The sequence below is a fragment of the Musa acuminata genome, chromosome BXJ1-8 (assembly GCF_036884655.1).
Source record: "Musa acuminata AAA Group cultivar baxijiao chromosome BXJ1-8, Cavendish_Baxijiao_AAA, whole genome shotgun sequence".
Classification (NCBI taxonomy): domain Eukaryota; kingdom Viridiplantae; phylum Streptophyta; class Magnoliopsida; order Zingiberales; family Musaceae; genus Musa; species Musa acuminata.
The window spans coordinates 44,771,103-44,792,079 of NC_088334.1; the positions used below are offsets into that span (position 1 = coordinate 44,771,103).

The window sequence follows — 20,977 nt, forward strand, 5'->3', positions numbered from 1 at the left end:
TGCTTATGCCTGATCTCTAATGTCAAATTACACAACAGAAATTTTTTTGTTCGTGTAGCTTATTCGAGTTAGGTTATCATGCATGGGTGTTAGTCATCCATCCTGAAGAAACAGAGTTGATAGATCTGCATGTTGTCACAAAATTATACTACTTGATATTGTTTATGTTGTGGAATAGCATGAAAATTTCAATTCTTGTATTGTATCTGATTTATTGGAACTGGATTTGCTTAACTGATACCTAATGAATCCAATATCAGATAAGCATTATTGCAACTGTATTGTTGTTTTGAAGGATATTTTTATTCACAACTCATTTGCTATTTATAATTATATATAAACAATTTTTAATATTTTTAAAATATCCCTTTATATACGAATATAAATATCCCGTTATATATTGTTTTTCTTTTTTTCTTCTTTTTCGACTTAGGAGAAGATCTATCTACTCATTATTTTTTTAGGGATTTCATATGATCTCGTCATGTCTGCGACCAACGAATAGGCGCAGGTCGTTAATAGCCCCCAAAAAAAGATTGCTAATAGTGAGCTTCTTTATTAAAGATTAATATGGGGGGCATTCTTAAATTATCTTTATCCATTTTTCATCCGACAAATTACCTATGTACCAGATTTATATTTTCTTGGTCCTAAACTTGATTAGAGAATACTCTAATCTGTTTTAAATGGGTTGAAATCCGTATCAATTTAAGTTGACAGGCCTTACTTGAGACACATTGTGTTAATCATTGTGTCACGATTAATTTGTAGATGATTAGTATTTATAATCTAATAAGGATCTATACCTAAACAAAATATAATATAGTATAAACTATTGTCATTGTTCCATCGTATGTATGATCGCATGACTAAATCAAAATATAAACATTTGAAGGTGTCATTTAGTCTGATCGGTGAAGACTTTAATAATATTTCATGAGGTTTTGAGTTTGAATTTTGTTTTCGTTATTTATCTTCTCAAAAAAATTTTAAATACTTCATTAGAAAGACAAAATAAACATATATATATATATAATATTTATGCCTTTAAATTTGATTAATGAATGCGGTAATCCTATCTTAAACGGGTCGGAATTCGGATCAGGTTTCGTCTTGGATTTTACGTGGAACCCACCGTGAGGTCATCTCAACCTCAGCCGTGGACCCCAGACGTTTAAGTTTGTCGCAGCGCACAGACACGTCGTCCCCTCTTTGATTGTAAGGTACGAAACCCACGTCATGCGAAGTTGGATCGGCCACCCAAGACGCATGCAAACAAGCCGATTCCTACGTGCCGTCAGATCGAGAGGAAGGAACCTTCTCTTCTCCGAAAAGAGCTGCGCGTCGACGCGTCGAATGCGATCCATCGACGCGTTTGGTTCTGCAAGCCAGTAGAGCTCCAGCCGAGTGATAGCTGGAAGAAGACCACAAAAGCTCCGATCTCCTGTCCCCACCGCATCACCATCACCAGCCGCCGCTCTCACAACCGTCCAACCCAGGAAGCTTCCTCCTCAGCACAGTCTTCAAGCTTCCCATGGCTTCTTCTACCCATTCCATTCCTGCACACCACCTCAACTGCAACAGTAAGAAGAAGAAGAAGAAGACAGACCTTGACGTGGTGACGATGGCTTCACATCATATGCCTCATGTTCAGCTGGACTGCACCGATCCAATCTCAACTTTTCATACGAATACTCTAAGCGAATTTTTTAAAAAAATCTCTATTTTTTAAAAAATTCTCAAATGGCACTCTAATTCTTAAAAATTTTCATAAAATATTTTTTAAATAATGATAATGATATTCTCTCTGTGAGCCATCGCTTTCGACCAGCACCATCATCTTTGCTATACCCCATAAGCGATTTGCTTAGGGGGTTGCGGCCACGCCTCCACCTCGTCGATCATCCCCATTCATCTAGAATAATCGTTCGTCGCTCGCAATATAGGCGTGATTATGTGCAAACACGATCAAGAAGGTCTTGCCTTCACTATTCTCGACCATGGCATAGGCAACCACTGACCCTCGTTGTCCAAACTTCCCTCCTTTTATCTTAAGGACCAGTGACAAATGTGCAAATAAAGAGTTTACGAAGATTATAGTTGAAGAAAAAGAGGATTGTGATCAGGGGCTCATGGCCCTCTACTCATCATTATTCTTAGCAAAAGGAAGAAAAGATAAGGTGACAATGCAAAACAGAGACAGACGTCAAATCTAATGGAGATAGAAGTGAAATAATATTTTTTATATAATCAAAAGTATGGAAATTTCTTAAAGTTAGAAAGCTACATAAAATTTTTTGAAAGATAAAAAACTTTTCAGACATATCTGTATCAGATGTGAAACCAGAAGTCGAAGTTGGTGGGTCAAAGTAGATCACTCAGTCAGATGATTTGCTGGATCGCAAGCCATAAATTGAAAACGAGTATAACGTCAAGTAGGGGATGCTTTACAAAATAATACTTATAGTTAGCCCGAAGCAATTAATTCCATGATTGATTGAGAATGCCAGTGTTTCTTGTGAACCACATTGGATGATACTGTGAGCCAACTAATCCTGTGAATGCCAAGACTTCATGAACTGTTTACATACATTTGGATTGTCCATGCAAGTCATGTATAATTGATCTATCTATCTATCTATCTATCTATCTATCTATCAATAATGTCTGCAAAGCACCTCTCCCAAAGAAAAGGGCCATGTCAGTCCAATCACAAGTGTAGAACATGGCTCATGGAAACTAGTGCAGCTTATACGATGAGACTGAGAGATACATCAGATCACTCTTAAATTAATGTCAATGACAGAATCCTCGTTTTGAGGGATTCTTCTCTTTTCCTCGCCCGGCTTTATTGCATCAGGAAAACCCGCCTCTATAAATAAGCTGCAGCTCTCTCTCCTACGCATCCTCCATCCTTGCAAGATCGAAGAAGACACAGCACCACCGTCAATGGTGAAGAGCAAGATCAGAGGGGATCTCGATCACAGTGTCCCAAGGAGCAGTGCTGCAGCAGCCAAAGGTAAGAAGCAGTACAAGGGTGTGAGGATGAGGAGCTGGGGCTCATGGGTCTCCGAGATCAGAGCACCGAACCAGAAGACCAGGATTTGGCTGGGCTCCTACTCCACGCCGGAGGCCGCGGCGCGAGCCTACGACGCGGCCCTGCTCTGCCTGAGAGGCACCGCCGCCAGCCTCAACTTCCCGGCCTCTCTGCTCCTGCAGCTCCCGGATCGCGTCATGTCGCCCAAGTCCATCCAAAGAGTGGCTGCCGCAGCGGCCACGAACGCTGCGTCGCCGTCGGTGTCATCAGATACTGCAGAGGATGAAACACTGATCTCGAGTTCAATGGGCGATGGACCAGCCATGGAGGATTCTCCCATCGATGACTCGATCAACTTCGAGACCTTCTTCCAGTCACCCAAGTGCAGGGATTACATGCTTAACCCATCTCTCTTCTTTGCTCCTCAAGCCGAAGAGTGGGGTGAGGAAGCTGACATCCATCTGTGGAGCTTCTGCTGATCTCTACCTGCACTACTCTTCTCATCACTTTCACTAAGGTGGAAGTCAAGTAGATTGCTCACTGTAAAAATGGCCAAATTGGTTCCCAAAATAAGAGGAAATCTGATGGAGCAACATCTTTTAAGGCTGCTCCATTGGGTTTCTCAGCTATATATGGATGTAATGCAGTAAGTTCCAATTAGCATAAATAAATAATAATAATTTTCTGAATATTTCACTCATTAATGTCAGGTCATGAGAAAAAATATATATTCAATTTTTATTCCCTCTTACTTTGCTTCTCTCTCTCTCTCTCTCTCTCTCTCTCTCTCTCTCTCTCTCTCTCTCTCTCTCTCTCTCTTATTCCCTTTCTTTGCATTCTCTTTTTAATCCACAAGAAATATGAAGAAATTTTTTCTCTCCCTTTGTATTAGTCTCTCCCTTGGAATAGATTTCTTTACTACAACCCACTCAAGAATAGGAAGTCTTTGTAATTGGTGATAGAAGAATCATTGTAGCATTATTAGGTGTTTGAGTTCCTAATAGTCATAAGGCAAGAAATATCACATACAAGTTGTAATTGGCTCCTCTATTCTGAAACACAAGACTTGAATTAAGCTGTAAAATTGTGAATCATTAGAAGAAGTGGAAATGAAGGAAGAAATGAGAGGTGGAGTCCAATTTGTATCATTTAGAAAGAAAAGGAAAATAATATATTGAGGAGAATCTCAAGGATTGTTCATTGCAATTATGCATCTCTAAAAAGGAAAAGAAATTTATATTCTTGTTAAGTTCATTAAACTATGTACTTTAGCAAGAAATTCACATATATATATATATATATATATAATAGCATAAGGTTTATTTGTGTAAATTGGACTTAGTGCTACCATGGGCCAGTGTATATATATAACTCAGCCCAAAGCATGACTATAAGCTAGTTATATTACATATACACCTAAGTGATTAGAGTTTGAGTCATAAAAATAACTTCTTTATTTATCAGAGTCCTAATGATATACACACACTCAATTATTTTTATTTATCGGAGTGCTAAACATTATTTGTAAATATAAAATTTTCGATAAGGTATCGAGTTCACGATATCATATTAAATTATTGATTGTCACTAATACATCCAAAGCATGATACAGTCATACATGCTCATGCTGTACCATTAATCATCTTCAAAAAATCTTGCTTGTGCCACAGTAGATGAAAGTCCTGAGACAGACTGATATCATTCATCCATCAAGATCAAAGTCCAATGTAAACAACCAACAAGTCCAAACCATTTTGAGGTAGGTTTGGGTGGAAAAGAGAGAGCAGACTTGGTCCTTTTATCACACTCAATGATCTCATAAACAAAGTTCCATTCATATCTTAATCATGTTGATCCTGTCAAAAGTCTCCTTGTGAACACCTACATGAGACTTGATCTTAGCATCACTTCTTGGCCTGTTCTTGCCACTTATATATGGATCATAATAAGCTAAAGCTAATGATGGTCAAAAACTCCCACCTTACCTACTTTGCTACTTGTCAAATTTCTTTGCATGTTTAATTAGAGATCTGTCTTCTTTGTCATGTTTCTTTGCAAACAAGTTTCAAGCCAGCGTTAATCACAAAGCACCTTTTTCTTTTTTGGTGTATTTATTATTTTGCTTGCAAGAAAAGTGCATCAAGATCCGAAATAATGGGCGCTTTCCTCTATCCGACGGCACGCAGAGCTTTAATAGTCCCGCAGCCCAGGATCTAAGACGCGTCCTAGAAAAGAAGAAATAATTCTCCTCTCCATCAAAAGGAGCCCCATCATCTACCCTGCTCGAGATTTCAAGTGGGGACCAGATTTTTGCCAGTCATAAGTTAGATACGAAAAGTGAGTAGATATGAAAGGGTAAGTAGAAGTATCCGCTGAAGGATGAAGTCCGGAAAGCTGCATCTCAGCCGTCAGTTGCGAATCCAACGCCACCACTCGTCCGAGGTAGATCCCGTCACTCGCGGTGAGGATTACGACCTTTTCTTTTGACCTTCGCCTCTTTATATCCCTAACGCTTTCAGCCCTTCGCTTCGCTTCGCTTCGCTTCGCTTCGCCATGACGCCGAGCTAGTGGAGAAAAGAGATGGAGTTGCAGAAGGGTAAGCTGACCCGTACGCCGTCGTCCCTCCTACGCTCCCCTACCGTCCGATCCTCCATCCACAGCCTCTCCTCCATCGCCGACGATGAGGAGGAGGAGAAGCCCCACCGCCCTCACCGCCATCAGCCTCGCCATCGCCACCACCTCCTTCACCTCCTCCTCCTCCCCCTCCCCTTCGCCCTCATCTTTTTCCTCTTCCTCTACCTCCGCGATGACTCCCCACTCTTCGCCAACGTCCTCCTCCTCTCCTCGCTCGTTACCGCCGCCTCCCTCGCCGCCCGTCGGTCCGCCCTCTTCCGCGGTGGCGCCACCGCTGCGGTCCGCCGGGCCTCATCCGTCGACTGGTTCATCGGAGGCGCCGAGAGGAAGGAAAGGAGGGCCGTCGGGCGGATCGTCCGGGAGGGGGTCGAGTACTACAGCAATGGGGACTACTATGAGGGCGAGTTCCACAAGGGGCGGTGCAACGGCAGCGGCGTCTACTACTTCTTCGGCAAGGGACGGTACGAGGGCGATTGGATCGACGGGAAGTACGATGGCTACGGGATCGAGAGCTGGGCAAGGGGGAGCCGGTACCGGGGGCAGTACCGGCAGGGTCTGCGTCATGGGTTCGGGGTGTACAAGTTCTACAGCGGCGACAGCTACGCCGGCGAGTGGTTCAGCGGGCAGAGCCACGGGGTTGGGATGCAGACGTGCTCCGACGGGAGCTGCTACTTTGGGGAGTTCAAGTGCGGCATCAAGCACGGCCTCGGTTACTACCATTTCAGGCAAGATTTTTGCTCAGTTTCGCTTCTTTTTGATTGGTTGCGTCGATTTAGTCGAACAAAGTTTGGGCCTTCGGTATTGATTGTTCTGTTTCCATTCATTTGGAACCCTTTGATCAGTGAAAGGTAGGTTTTTTACTGCAATATCGTTGAAACGAATTAATTGATAGATAGAATATGTTGTCTTTGCTGTTGATGGTGCTGTTTCTTTTTGCTGCATTGCTGTGATGGTTGTGGAAAATTTACTGCTTGGTGTTGAAGCCAATTAATTGTTGTGGTGCTGGTTGTGGAAACTTACTGTGTTACTGTCTAAAACTAATTAATTGAAATGTAGAATGTGCTACTGCTCACTGTTTTTGCTGTGTTCGATGTTTGTCTTTTGATCCTTCTAGTGTTTGCACTCTGCCTGTTAGTGATTGATAGTTATAACTGGGTCCTGAAATTGAGATTATTTAAGGTCTTGTATTTAGGAATCATAATATAGAATGATGCTCAAGGATATCATAATCATGTTAAGTTGGTTCCTTCTAACATGAGGAGCTTGTAGACGAAGTCATGGACCAATTTAGATGATAATGGTCATGGATTGTAGTGAAATTGTAATATTATGTCTATCACCAAGGAATGTAGTAACTAACACCGTTTATGTTGGTTTGTCTAGTTTTCTCACTGGCTCTCTGCAGGGGTCAATTTTCTGTGACAAAATTTGACTCTCTTCTTATGTTTGAGGTGGAAATAGATAAGACGCAGTCATGACCTTTAATTTTTCTTCACTTGGTGTCGTGAAGGTTAAACCACTTGGAACTTTGGGTTCTAGTTGATCACGTGGTGCTATTCTTGCAAAAACTGGTCTTAGTGTCTTGGTCTTCTGTTCTGGTGAAGAATTCTTGATAGCCTGTTCATACTTCTCCAACAATTTTTTTTTCTGATCTTTAACATTTTTTCCTAATAAACTGTGTTATAATTGATTTAGTTGCCTTTACTGATTTTCCAGTGTCAACATCAAGTTCTTTTTCGTTTGAGTATAGAAGTTTTTATGAATTATCAGGAAATGTTCCTTAATGCAAGTTTTGTTCGATTATAGAAGTTATTATGAATTATTACATGACTTGTAATTGGCAGCACTTTTCTGTCTAAATTGCTGGGTTTGAAGAAATGGACTATTTATTGTGGGAAAACTCTGGTGGATGTAGGAATGGTGACAAGTATGCCGGCGAGTACTTTGGTGACAAGATCCATGGTTTTGGTGTGTATCACTTTGCTAATGGTCACTGCTATGAAGGATCATGGCATGAAGGCAAGAAGCAAGGTTTTGGGATGTACACATTTCGTACTGGGGACACAAGATGTGGAGATTGGGACTCTGGAGTTCTCAAGAGCCCTCTTCTTGCATCAGATCCTGCTGTTCAGCGTGCCTTTCAGGTATCACATGCTTACTCTTCTGCTAATTCTCTCTCTCTCTCTCTCTCTCTCTCTCTCTCTCTCTATTCTTTTTCCTGTAACATGAAAAGTCTCCATGTAGGCGGCTCGGAAGTCTGCAGAAAATGCTATTCTGGTTCCGAGGGTGGATCCACAAGTAAACAAAGCAGTCACAGCTGCCAATAGAGCAGCCACCGCTGCTCGAGTTGCTGCAATTAAAGCTGTACAGAATCGGATAAATGGCAAGTTCTGCGATACCGATGTTTAAGTCCAGCATTTGGTTCAATTGTACATTTAGCCACTAAACCAACCAATCCCAGAGTTAACGACCGGGTCGGCAAATGCTTCCTTGAGTAGATAATAGGAGATTGGCTGACAATATTGATCTGAACTTCCAAGAACAAGTTATGATCTTCCTTGAAATGTAAAGTGCATATAAATCAACATGTATCTGATTTGAGTATGTGCTCCCACAGCAAGTTCAGCAGCTCATGTGCTTGTTGTTTTCACTTGTCTGTGGACTTCAAAAGTGCAATCTGGTGGCAGAAAGGATGATCCCATGTGCTCACTGTTGGTTGTGTTTGTAAGTGCACATGGGAAGCAGTAGCCTTTCTTTATCTCTCTTGGTCCCATGTTTCTTTTGATGACAGGCTTTGGAGTATTGCTCTCATTGCATGTGGTGACCCACTTGATGTTTCTATATTTCATGGTACTCATACCTCAATGCGGAAGGCATTAGAATAAATGTTCTCTCCCTCTCTCTCTCTACCTAAATTTCCTCCTATGGTTCAACCACTCCTCCCTGCTGTACCTCTTTACCTCATCAGAAAGTATGGTGGAGGCATTATTGCATGAGATGGTTTCATCTTTTGGTCTGAGTGGATTGCTTGTGTGTGACATGCCTGGGAGCCGCACCATGGTGGTATGTGATCCCAAAGAGAAGAGACAGACCTGCAGTCTTCTTTTCATGTTTGATCATGTTGTTGGTTTGCATTAGTGTTCAAGGACAGTGATGTTTTCTTCTTCTAATTAATCAATCATTGCCTGCCTTTCATGAGAAGGAAGCTCTTGAAACAGGCAGCTACTCTTTGAACACCAGAAAGAAGAATTCATCTCAGCATCTGGCTTGATTTTTCAGCATCAGTCTTCTCCATATTTGTTCATCCTAGAATCAGAATTATTGCATCTCTGCTTCAGAATGAGGACCTATTGGTGGAGACCCAGAATTTCAAATTAGATTTAGTGAAAGATCTGATACCATCAAAGTACAGAGGTTCTTAGGAAGGGGGCAAAGCATTTTGGAATTGTTTGTTCTAATGATGCTGGCTTAGATTACTAAATTCTGCTTCATTGTCTTTTGCTGACATAAGGTTTGCTCTGCTAACAAGCCACCAAAGAGTACAAAATTCTTTTATATGCTTCTAAAAGTCTGCCTTGATGATGCTGGTTGTGCTTAATTTTCATGGTTACATCAGTATCATCATCGTCTGCTTATCAATGGCAATCAGAGGGCACAAAAAATGAATTTTTTTTCGGAATTTGCCGATCAGAAAACTTGTTTCCATCAGAAAAATGATCAGCTATTTGGTGATTTATTCTTCACAGGTTCAACAATAATGGTGCTGATAATTGACAGGCTTTGGAATGTTAGCAGTGTTTGGTTAAGTTGTTAGTGCATGAGATCTATCAAAACCTGCTTATATTTGATTCAGAACTGGGTGCTAACTTCTTGAAGTTAGTGATGCTTCATATTCTGGCCTCTGAAATCAAGATTTGTCACAGGAAATGGATGGGATGAGACCAGATCAAAGTTTTGATCAGTCTGCACACCAATGCCAATGTGAGATAAACTAAAGAAATATATAGGACAAGTTCATGAGGTTGACAGCAAGGAATTAATGTTTGTAAACCATCCTTGGTCATTGATGGCTGATGCTTGAGACTACAGAAGTTTGAAGATGTTTTCCCCATTTGAATTCTTTTATCATTCTTTGTACAAAAAAAAATTGAATGTGGAATGATTTATTTATTCAATATGCCAGCAAAGGTCAACTTCAAGGTCAAATTATCCAAAATATAGGTCTTTTTCTATCATTGATTTCCAGTCACATGTTTGATATGATATTATCTTTCATATGTAGAAGTTCACTCTAAAGGAGAGCAAAAGAGTAGCTATTTTGCTTGATTTTCATGAAAAATTGAAGACAACACTATAATATTTTTGGACTTCCATCAAGATCAGATTTCTCTGTTGGATCTCCATGAAACTTCCTTCCAATGCAAGTAAAAGATGAACACACAACATTACTGTACATTGGTGGTGAGGTCACAGGAAGAATATGGACAATGACAATATTTCTATTAGAATGGATCTTTCTACATGGATTAAATGCTATGAACAGTAGTTTCCTTCCTTTCCAAAAAAGTATTTTGGTCTGCTACAGATGAACAACTTTCATTTAGTTGTCACTTTGAACAATGATGATCTGATCAGTGGTTGGACCAGAGATTGGAATTACTGCTGCTTTCTCCATCAGCTATCTTGAAAATATTTAGTCTGCAGCTTCAAGGAAAAAAACACTTATGATCTTACCACCAAGATTCAGATTGGCAAACTTATGATCTTAGTATGAGTTTAATAATCTAAAAGAAATCACAGAGAGGGCCAGAAGAGGACAACTTCAGGATCAAATGACATAAGAACTTGCAAGATTTCAAGGAAAAGTTACAATACCCAATGTTCTACAGATGTTAAGATGGAATTTGAAAACAGGCTAAAGTTGGTAATACATTATGCATATATTGAAATGATTTTTTTTGTTGGGATGGAATTCTTGTTATTGTTATGTAATTAATTTGATTGCTTTTGTTGTGTTTAGTGTCAGAAATCTTCTGCACGTGTTTTGTGTTCATCAGACTACTGAACTTGACCTCTGTATCAGACTCCACTCATGAAGGTGTGTAGTTAATACAAAAATATTTCTAATATTTTTTAGCATCATAATGAATTTTAAGGAGGATATATAAAACAAGATTAATAATTTGGGGATGAATACATATGCAAAATTAAATTTAGAGAAAGAAGTATTAAAATAATTGATATATGAATAAGAAACATTTTAAAAAAAACACTCTCATATTGAGTTTTTAACGAAAAGTGCTCGCCTTATTAATATTTTTCTATCGATGTTTTCTTTTAGACTCGAAAATATTCCTAACAAGAAACGATTCAAGTAGATATAAAAAAATATATTATCTTAAAATATCATAATTTACATAGAAATTAAGTTTTATTTTTATGATTCTTATTATGAAACCAATAAGAATACCTATTTTAAACTCCGCGAAGGGAGTAAATCAATTACAACGTTTTTGTATAGGTGTTGAAGAAATATGCAATTGAGATAATATTTAATTTTTTAACATATTTCAGGTTCTCAAATCCAATACTTATTTGAAATTCTACAAATGATGATAAATTATTTTGTATTATATATATGTATATATAATCCTTAAATTAATTTATGGTTATCAAATTGGGCTACTTCCGAAAATGCCATCTCTCAATATCCATAATAACAGCCAACAGCTCCTGTTTTAGTGAATTATCGACATGTTGATGGGTAGTTTCGTCCATGAAATAGCTATAAATACGAATCAAAGTGCCCTAGTGAGCGGGAATCACCCGCCTCGACCCTCCGGCGGCTGCCGACTCACCCAAGCGTAGGCGAGTCGCCTTCTCCCCGTCTCCTCTTCATCCCTTTTGCTCCTCTTCTCCTCCACGATCGAGACGATTCTTGAAAGATCCAACTGTGCTCGCTCATGTACCAGGCCGCCTGCACCACCGGCGGGATCGACGGCTGCCGCCTGCTCGATCTCGTCTAGTGTAACATGCAGGTGAGGCCACTGGTCCTGGTTTTGATTTGTCTTTCCGATCTTGGTGGGCACGACAGGCATCAGATCTGATTTGCTGAGATCTTGGTCTTCTTTCGTTGATCGTGCCCCCTACGATTTCTCTCCATACCCCCGAATCTATGATCAGTTGCATACGCTCTTTCCTCTCCACAACATCCTCATTTTGATAGGGCATTGCAATTAACTTCGTTCTTAGTTAGTAATCTTCAAGCTTTGCAATTAATTGGCTGGCAAATTAGTAGATCTACGCCTCTTTCTGTTCGCAGGCGCTCGTGTTTCATGCAGTAGAAGACATTTCTGCGTGATTATTCCAACTGTAGTTGTAGTTGCAGAGCAATGTCGTATTTGGTGCTGCACACCGTTCTTCTTGAAATCAGACTATGATTATCGAGATTTTATGTGTGCACACAGTAAATGTTCCTCTCTGCTTGAGTGTTCTCCAGTTCGACAGCCCATGGAGTTGCACTTCAATGATGTGGCATACAGAGTATCCACTAACTGGATGTTTTCTTTTCATCTGTTTTCACAATCAAACAACAAACTCTTGTAATGTTTGAAACATAAAACCCACTGTGTTCCTTTATTTGCCATCTTTCTGTTAAAAATCTTCATTTTTCTTCCCATTCAGCTTTCATTTTATTTGTTACTACTTACTGAATAATGTTATATTTTCTGCTTCTGCTTTTGCACACAGTTCTTGAAATCAGACTATGGTTGTCAGGATTTTACGTGTGCATATAGCAAATGGTCTTGTCTGCTCGACTCTTCTCCAGCTTGACAGCAGATGGTGTTGCACGCCAATGAAGTGGTATACATAATTCATCAACCAACACCAGTATTAGTTCCCTATAGAAATATGAAAACATTGTTCTTTTTCTACAAGAAAGCAAAAACATTCTTCCTAAGATAAAAGGATGATCAAACGCACAAGGTCTGGAGAGTCAGCAGTCCTACCACTCACTACACCGCAACAAGAAAGTCTTAAGTTCAACTTCATGATTGACAAGCAGCAAATAAGTTTCGTTAGCTTCTACATCCAGTCTGCCCTTACATCTTGGCATCCAAATTAATGGTTGATGACCCTCCTGCTTTACTTGTCTGCACATTTTGTATAGATTCTATCATGGCGACGGTAGAATCGCCGCGCTTTATGATGCTCTCGAGCAATCCAACCTTCTCTAGTAATGATCCGATATTAGAGTCCGCGGAACTCACCACCTTATCTGCGGTCTTCAGAGCAGCACATAACTGGAACATAGAGAAAGGCGTAAAATTAGCTTAAAATGTAGAAGATAAACAAAGGAGAAGGCTGTTCTTCCGATATATGACTATGGTACCTTTAGAGTTAAAGCTGTCCATGAGTGGTCGGTCCCTTTTAATGACTCGATCAACTGATCGTAGTTCTCCTGAAGCACACAAGACCGATGAACATGAGTATTCATGGACAAAGATAATAGGAAACCAAGGAACAACAGCAAGACTATCTGAGACAGTTATGATTTATGCTAATTGAAGGACATGCAGAAAACAAGACTATGATTTAACATTAATGTTTTTGGTTTTATACATTCTTGTCTGAAGGACATGCAAAAAGTAAGGGGAAAGATGCACCTGAGATTGGAGCTGTATATTTTTTTCCATGCAAATCATGTATGGGTTTAATTGTAAACATGGTTATTTATATTACTCTGTAATTACACTTCTCTGATCTACTAATTTCTACTTTTGAGTCTTATATCAGTCAGCTGGACTTTGCAAAGTGTACTTTTTTTTTTCCTCACCTTTACAGCGCTGAAAGATTCCAAATTATCTCGACTACAAATCTCATCTTAGTGCAATCATGTGATCCACAATTTGTTAATTTGTCAGTCAAAACTTATTGGGATCACAAGAATGCATTTGTCATGTATCATAAGATATTAAGATTGTTTCTATTGGTTAGAATGACCATAAAAGATTCTATCAGATAATAAAAAAAGAGAAAAAAATTTACTTGTACGCTCTTTAATGTACTAGAAATTTATTCTAATTTTTATTTTTTTTAAACACTAATATACAATCATAATTTGTTCCTCATTGATATTGAATGTGCATTCTAAGCGGATTTCCAATCTCATATACCAAAGAAACAAAGACGTTAGAATATGACACATTGAAAAGAATTTAGAAGCTTTTCCTCAGTTCACTCAAAAGTAGAAGAGATAGAAATAAATCGAAGATCTTCTCCTAAATTCAACCCAACCTCCTGCTAATTCACCAACCTTTGATTAATTGGTCATTCAAGATCCTTCCTCTAAACTCCGTTCATCAAGCGATAACATTCATCTCGATTTACGCCTCAAAGGAAAAGTAATCGTATCTTCTTGTCATGAACTTACTTCCCACATCAGAATCAAATTCAAGCCAAAAGATTCAAAGTGATTGATCCAGAAAAAATACCTGGAACACTCGGACGAGATCTCGAGATGGTGTGAGAAGATGAGGAGAAGGAGGGAGCTCGGCGGAGGAGAGGAGATCGGTCTCTTGTCCGTCCCCATCGATGGCGTCACCGTCCTCGGCGACGTCTCTCAGCAGATCGCCGATGCAGAGCAGCGGACCTCCCACTCCGCGATTCATGTCGCCCTATTTGCATTGGCCGGCGTAACTGCTGTTACCCCTTTTAGGGATGCTTTCGGGTCCGAACCCGGTATTGCTCTATCCGAATCGGATGATTTATTAATCGGGTGCGGATTTAGAATTCCTACGCGATAATAGTAACGGATGTAAAATAAGAATCCGTAATTAAATTGTTAGCCCATATTAGTAGTTCTGGGCCAACAATGGTTTTACATAAAGCCCATAAAAGAGGCGCAAATAATGCCACGGTAGAAGGACAAAATTGTCATTCTACCATTAAATATCGTGGGAACTATTGAACGGATTTGGCTCCGTCCCAAACCCTAGTCGGCAACGAAGGCAGTCGAAGAGACGCTCCTTCACCGGCTGCTTCGGTTTTAGTGTCAATCCTCTTCCATCTATTCTACCTTCATTTTTCAGTTTTCTTCGAGATTTAGCTTGCAAAATTGCTTCTTCTTTTTTTGCTTTGGATTTGATACAGATTCTAATTTTTCGATTCTTTCTTTTTGGGTGGAGTTCAGAAATGGCGAAGTCGAAGAACCACACCGCTCACAACCAGTCGTACAAAGCCCATAAGAACGGGATCAAGAAGCCTCGAAAGCATCGCCACACCTCCACCAAAGGGGTAACCTTTTTTTTTCTCCTCCTCTGACCCTTTTCCGATGTAGTCTTTTGCTTGATTTTTAGCTTATTTCTTTTCCCTTTCTAGAGGATTTACAATCAGTTGACGCCGTATGTTCAGTGCAATGCTGCAAGCTGATGTTTTTGGTTCCGTTATATTTATTGCAATCTTTAGGTTTTATGTTGACAGTTGAATTAGCTAATTTTACCTACGAACTATTATATTATGTATATATACATTGTTTTTCGGTGCTCATCGATGATCTTAATATTCTTTATTGCAGATGGATCCGAAGTTTCTGAGGAATCAGAGGTATGCAAGGAAGCATAACAAGAGTAACGGTGCCTCGGGTTCTGAGATGGAGGAGTAGAGCATGAACACAGTGCAAGATGGTTTTTTTCATTTGGATGTTCTTGTGCTTTTCGACTGTTAGACTGTCTTGGAATGATGTCGATTAAACTTCATATGAACAAAATTTGTCATTTTTATATTGCTTTTCCAACCACGTTGAAAACTTTTAGTGCAAAGTAGTATTAATGTTGCAATATGTTCTGATTTCATGACAATTGTTGGCATCTTTAGTTATCTTCATGTTTTCCATCTCAGCCTCTGCCACCTCTTAGATCGAAGTTATTGTTTAGGCATCTCATTGTATACCTGATTCAGCAATCTGAATTATGCGATAAGGTACATTCCACCATTTAATGTTTCATACAATGCAGGATGTTGAAATGTTGAGCTATTGTTTTATTTTGTTTATTCATTAAGAGTTCTTTTTATCACTTACTTCTATTGTTCATTGTTCCACTGATGCCTAATCTTTAATCAGGTAGGAAATAACCTTGAACTTGCAATTCTGCTAAGTGCTGGGGTCTATAATTTATCATTCTCTTTTTATATGAAACAACCGAAGCTAACAGTTTGTTTACCTTCCTTCAAATGCATTCCTAATTTTTATTGGTTTCTTTTCAATCTGCTCTATGTTGAAGCTAATTCTTATTTTTCATTCTAATACATCTACTTTAAGATTTTAGATGGGTGACTAAAATGTGCTCGATACTTTCCTGCATTTGAAATGTAGTAGTTGATAATTTCGATTCCCATTCTGTTTCTTTCAAGAATATTGTTGGCAGTGCCTGTTCAAGTAGCAGAAATAGGAACTTGGCCTATTAAATGAACGCTCCTGCTTGTGGTAGACTGTTGAATCTGAATGGTTCCAGTATAATTTCAACCTGAATGCCCAATCTGTGTGTTAGTACTTCCTAGAAGAAATGGTCCCAGTATAATTTCAAGCAAATTTAGGTGTCTAAGAATTACAGCTGAAATGGTTCTTGGCAGCTTGGAAAATGCTTGCATGTTATGTTTACATTGAACCTTTTGGTCCTCTACCTCATATTAGGACCAGTTTTTATTAGTATTATTAGGTTATGAGTTGTGACCATCGTAATTTGTTTGCTGCCTATGCTTGTGCAGCACCTTTTCTTTTCTAAACTATCTGCAGAAATTTTTGCTTAAAACTACTGTTGGTTTTCTATTACCCTATGCACCTTTGCTAAATATGCTTTCCACTCCTATTCACACCCTACTTAGTTTTGATAACTGAGAATTTGGAGGGACCTGCTTGCATTTGTTGGTCTCTGGTTTTTTGTGTTATGGAAATGTTGAATGGAAAATGTGATGGTGTGAAGTTATGATGTTGCATAGACTTCAAATTTGGATCATCCTTTGGAGATTGTTCATGATTAGATTACACTGAACATGTTTGAGCAAACTAAATAGTGTTTTTTTGTCTGAAAATAAAAGTATAATGCAGAGTCTCAGCTTTATGATGATACTGTCAACTTTTATTGCTCATTAATTCTTGTTGTACTTGAAATTACTAATAATTCTTGTGTTTTCTCATGTTGAGTTCTTGTTTCTGTAAAACATGTATTCTTGCTTTCTCATGTTGTTTCTGTAACACAAAAAAAATTGAGGCCAACAAATTTTCATTGGAATGTCAACTATCTCTCAGTATTCATTGGTAAGTATTTTAGGATTTTTATTTAGATTCAAATTACTGATTAGTGTAAAATTTTAAGTAGGAAAAAAGTTCAAAATAAATTATGTAGTATGTGATGGAGAGGTAAAAGAAAATACTTTTGTTTATAGAATTTTTTCCAATGATTCTATAAAAAGTTAGTGAGAAGAATTCTTATTTCGAGAATTATGTGAGAGATTTATCTTCGTATATGTAGAATTAAATTTTTTTTAACACAGTCAATAAATAGCTAACCACATAAGTTTTACATCGAGTTTTGGCTTTATTATTTATTATTGAGTTGTCAAATATCATCTTCTGATTTCGAGAACTTCTCTCCTTGACACAGTCTGGGACAGAAGCAGGTCACTTCATCTGTGCTTGGCTGGCTGTATATGCTGACATAATGCATGGTCAGATGCAAAGTCTAACCCCTCGTGAACTCACTGGAGAGTTGTATCTCAATGCTTAGAGCTCCACAGAACCTGTCATGTGCTCCTAACCTAGTCATGAGGGCATCAGCAGCACTGATAGGTCGAAGCTATCATCGATTTGGTTTGTTCTGCTGCAACGATCTGAAAGTGATAGGAAAAAGTTCTTTCCAGATTTGCTCTCAGATCTTCCACATCTGATACAACTTCTGACAAGATGTGGAGCATTATGGATTTTAATCGAAGATTCATCCAGCTTCCACTCTAGTCAAAGCATTAATTTCTTGAGGAAATCATGACAATGCCATGTCTTCCCATCAGATGAGACACAGAAAGATTTGACTTTTTTGCTATTAGATAGATAATAATAATATTGTCAATCAGAGGTGTATGGGAGGATTAGCCCAAGTATCCAAGTGAAAGCTGTTTCTGAGCACAGAGGTCTTTAGTACATATAACCATCCATATATCTCGACATATAAGCTAAGCTAAATGGAGTGCAATTCACATCAAGCAGGGGTACGTCATGGTCTGCTCTGCTCCTGCCGCCTCCATAGCTTGGCCGGCAAGCCGTGCTTGGGAACAGGGAAAGGGCGGTACTCGATCTCTCCCTGGCTTCCCACGATCTCCCACCTGCATCGCACACATGTTGGGTTCAGCTTCGTACGTGCTAATGAATCCTCCATGCATGCATGGAGTTGCTGCTTGGCCTCTCGCTCACCTGTACTTGGTCACCAGATGGTGGATCAAAATGAGCATTTCCAGCTTGGCTAGCTCGTTACCGGGGCAGGCGTGAGCTCCGCTACCGAATGGCAAGAACGTGTTGGGCTTTGGAGCGACCTGCAGTCGCAGAGAGAGAAGGAGATGTAGAAGGAGACGACGTAGCTGGGAGGAAGAATACCGTGAACGAGTACCTCGAATCTGCTGGGGTCGAACACCCATGGGTCGCGGAAGAACTCTGGGTTGTGATGTATGTTCCTGAACAAAGGCATCACTTTCCATCCCTTCGGTATAAGGAATCCTGCACTCCACGGCCATGTTTGCTGGATTCAGACCAAAGCACAGAGCTTTGCACAAGAACCTTTTACTGCGATTTCATGGTACCTTTGTACTCGACATCCGCCACCGCCTCCCTAAAAGGGAACGAGATGATGCTTGCCATCCTCAGACTCTCCAGTATGACCTACACCACGATGGAAGGTAGCGTTACCCAATTCCATCGTTTCTGTGAAGGAGAGAGGTTCGCATTGCACACGGTACGTACCTTGTGAGTCAGCACCATGCTTCTGGTTTGGCTCCATGTCAAGGGTCGAGCTCCAAGCTGGTTGCTTTCCTGGATGACCATTTGCTCGGCCTGCAGGACAACGATGGTCAGGTCAGGTCGAATAGATGGTTACATCGGTGGAACACTTGATGCTTCGCATGTCGTACTCTGACAGAATCAAGAAGCTTGGGGTCGTCGTGGAGGAACTTGAGGATCCACGTCAGGGCGCTGGCCGTGGTATCCTGTGCCGCGAAAAGTACGCCGACGATGTTGTCGGCGATCTGGTCGTCCGTCAGGAACTCTCCGTTGTCGTCCTTGGAGTCCATGAGATGGCCCAGCAGATCGTTCTCCCACACGCCCTTCTTCCCCCTCCTCTTGTTCATGATATCGCCCACTATCCTACCCAGTCGTTTCCTTGCCTGGGTCGAGAAGAACAAGAGGTTGGAGATCGACGAAGAGCAAAGCTACATGAACTCCGTTCTTGCTTACTTGGATTGCTTTCTGGTACGGCGTCCCAGGGATGCAGGTGGGGAACGAATTGTAGCCCTTGTCGACGTCGGAGTAGTTCTTTTTGAGCTCTGCCTTGGACCACTCGTCCAAACGACCTCCGAAGACTGCGAGGATTCCCACATCAAAGGAGAACTGCAAGAGAGAAGTAAATCAGTGATCAGAGCATGCATTACTCCCCCCCGAAAGCCACGAGAGGCCAAAGTCCACCGACCTCCTTCAATGCATGGAAAGCAGCCACTTCCCGACCGACCCACGATTCCAGCATGGAGACCACCATCCGTTCGACGCTGGTGACGAGGCCACGAAGGGCCACGGGCGCCACCGAGCTCTGGACGAGCTTCCTCAGCCGCATGTGGTAGTCGCCTTGGTGGAAGAAAAGCGCCCACGGGCCGATCATCTGTTCCTTGCTCTTCGGGTAGGTGGGCTTGAACAGATGAGCTCGCGTCACCAGCACGAACCTCGCCGCCTCCGGGCTGGCCAGCATCACGCAGGGGCAACCCAGCAGCCGCGTCTTGAAGATCTCGCCGTACCTGCAACACGCCCCCCACTGAGCCCCCATTCACCGAAAACAACCTCCAGTAACGCGTATGCGAGAGAAAGGAATTGGGACCTCTTCTCTCTGGTGTCGAAGAAGGCATTAGGATCCTGCGAGTAAAGTTGAAGGGTCTCTCCGACGTAAGGCCATCCCATGGAGCCAGGCGGGAGCTTAAGCTTATCCTGCGACTTCTTCTTGAGCTTCCTCATGAAGAGAGAGGTTGCAATGGCCAGGAGAAGGAAGGCGTACAGAACCCCACAGGCCATTCCCACCGTCCCTTCTGTCTCTCGAGGGAGTCGTGGAGAGAGAGGCTTCGCAAAGGGAGCGAGAGCAGTCGAGGGTTTATGTAGAGAAAGGTTGCCATGCGCCGATGGAATTCGATTCGGGTTCGCCTCGATTAACTGCGAGTCCGATTAGACTTGACATCTCACGGACGCTTGTGGCTTGGCCACGATGAGGTGCAGCCCGACCGGTCCAAATCATCGATGTGCCGACAACACGTGCCGAGATGGTGACGTTCGAGACTCGAGATGGTTCTAGCGTTCCTTCATGGGCCATCCGATTACCTACGGATCCATCTAAGTCAACTTTCATTATGTCACCAATAATAATAATAATTAGGGAGATTATATGAAAAAGGTCTCTTTTGCTTTTTTGTTTCGCTCACAAGTGTTTCCTATTTTCAATTTGTTTTCATAGTATTTTTATATCATATAATACCGAAAATATCCTTCATAATATAATGTTTTGATAATCATGATAAAAATATTATAAAATTTATTTAAAATATTATAAATAATAATAAAAAACATCTAACCTCAATCAAACTAATTATAATTATAAAATATAATATCAAAATGGTTTACAAGAAATAGTATCTAAAAAGATATAACATGACATCACTGGTAGTGTTTTTCAATCATTTTCAGCAATTTAACAAAAATATTGTAATACTATATAAGAAAATATTATAAATGAGTCAAAAAAAAATCCAGATAGTTTAATTGTAAAAATATAGTTTTGAAAAATTAAAATAAAATTATAAATAGTAATTTTCAAACGAAAACATGGGCATATTTTTTGGGGGAAAAAAAAGCAAAAACAGGGCATTTTTAGGAAAATCGCCCTAATAATTATGATATGATCAAATCAGATGAACGGTTGAGATTATGAGAAGATAATTGAAGGCACCCATAGCTTTTCTTTCCTTCTGACTCGTGCTCTCCTCACGTCGCATCGACCACTGTAGCGG

At 40.4% G+C, this 20,977-nt stretch overlaps 4 protein-coding genes and 1 long non-coding RNA gene across 5 annotated transcripts; 3 read left to right on the forward strand and 2 right to left on the reverse strand.

Moving 5' to 3' along the window:
* The first annotated feature begins 2,886 nt into the window (after positions 1-2,886).
* Positions 2,887-3,728, forward strand: LOC135589158 (ethylene-responsive transcription factor ERF014-like). Its single transcript, XM_065081456.1, has one exon. It carries the CDS (start codon positions 2,950-2,952, stop codon positions 3,514-3,516), a length of 567 nt encoding a protein of 188 aa, XP_064937528.1. The 5' UTR covers positions 2,887-2,949; the 3' UTR covers positions 3,517-3,728.
* A 1,841-nt stretch (positions 3,729-5,569) lies between these two features.
* Positions 5,570-8,275, forward strand: LOC135588107 (uncharacterized). The gene is made up of 3 exons (XM_065080060.1): positions 5,570-6,396; positions 7,587-7,815; positions 7,916-8,275. Exons 1-3 carry the CDS (start codon positions 5,618-5,620, stop codon positions 8,078-8,080), a joined length of 1,173 nt encoding a protein of 390 aa, XP_064936132.1. The 5' UTR covers positions 5,570-5,617; the 3' UTR covers positions 8,081-8,275.
* Positions 8,276-11,496: 3,221 nt separating this feature from the next.
* Positions 11,497-13,435, forward strand: LOC135588109 (uncharacterized). Its single transcript, XR_010476094.1, has 2 exons — positions 11,497-11,709; positions 12,422-13,435. It is a non-coding gene; the product is annotated as an uncharacterized LOC135588109 (long non-coding RNA).
* On the reverse strand, positions 12,546-14,369 carry LOC135588108 (uncharacterized). Its single transcript, XM_065080061.1, has 3 exons — positions 14,167-14,369; positions 13,065-13,133; positions 12,546-12,975 (listed from the first exon to the last, which is right to left on the reverse strand). The coding sequence occupies exons 1-3, from the start codon at positions 14,341-14,343 to the stop codon at positions 12,775-12,777; spliced, it is 447 nt and encodes a 148-aa protein (XP_064936133.1). The 5' UTR covers positions 14,344-14,369; the 3' UTR covers positions 12,546-12,774.
* Positions 14,370-17,823: 3,454 nt separating this feature from the next.
* LOC103995476 (abscisic acid 8'-hydroxylase 3-like) lies at positions 17,824-20,054 on the reverse strand. The gene is made up of 9 exons (XM_009416072.3): positions 19,801-20,054; positions 19,402-19,720; positions 19,170-19,322; positions 18,848-19,099; positions 18,681-18,770; positions 18,521-18,599; positions 18,331-18,437; positions 18,138-18,256; positions 17,824-18,049 (listed from the first exon to the last, which is right to left on the reverse strand). The coding sequence occupies exons 1-9, from the start codon at positions 19,989-19,991 to the stop codon at positions 17,941-17,943; spliced, it is 1,419 nt and encodes a 472-aa protein (XP_009414347.3). The 5' UTR covers positions 19,992-20,054; the 3' UTR covers positions 17,824-17,940.
* Positions 20,055-20,977: the final 923 nt, after the last annotated feature.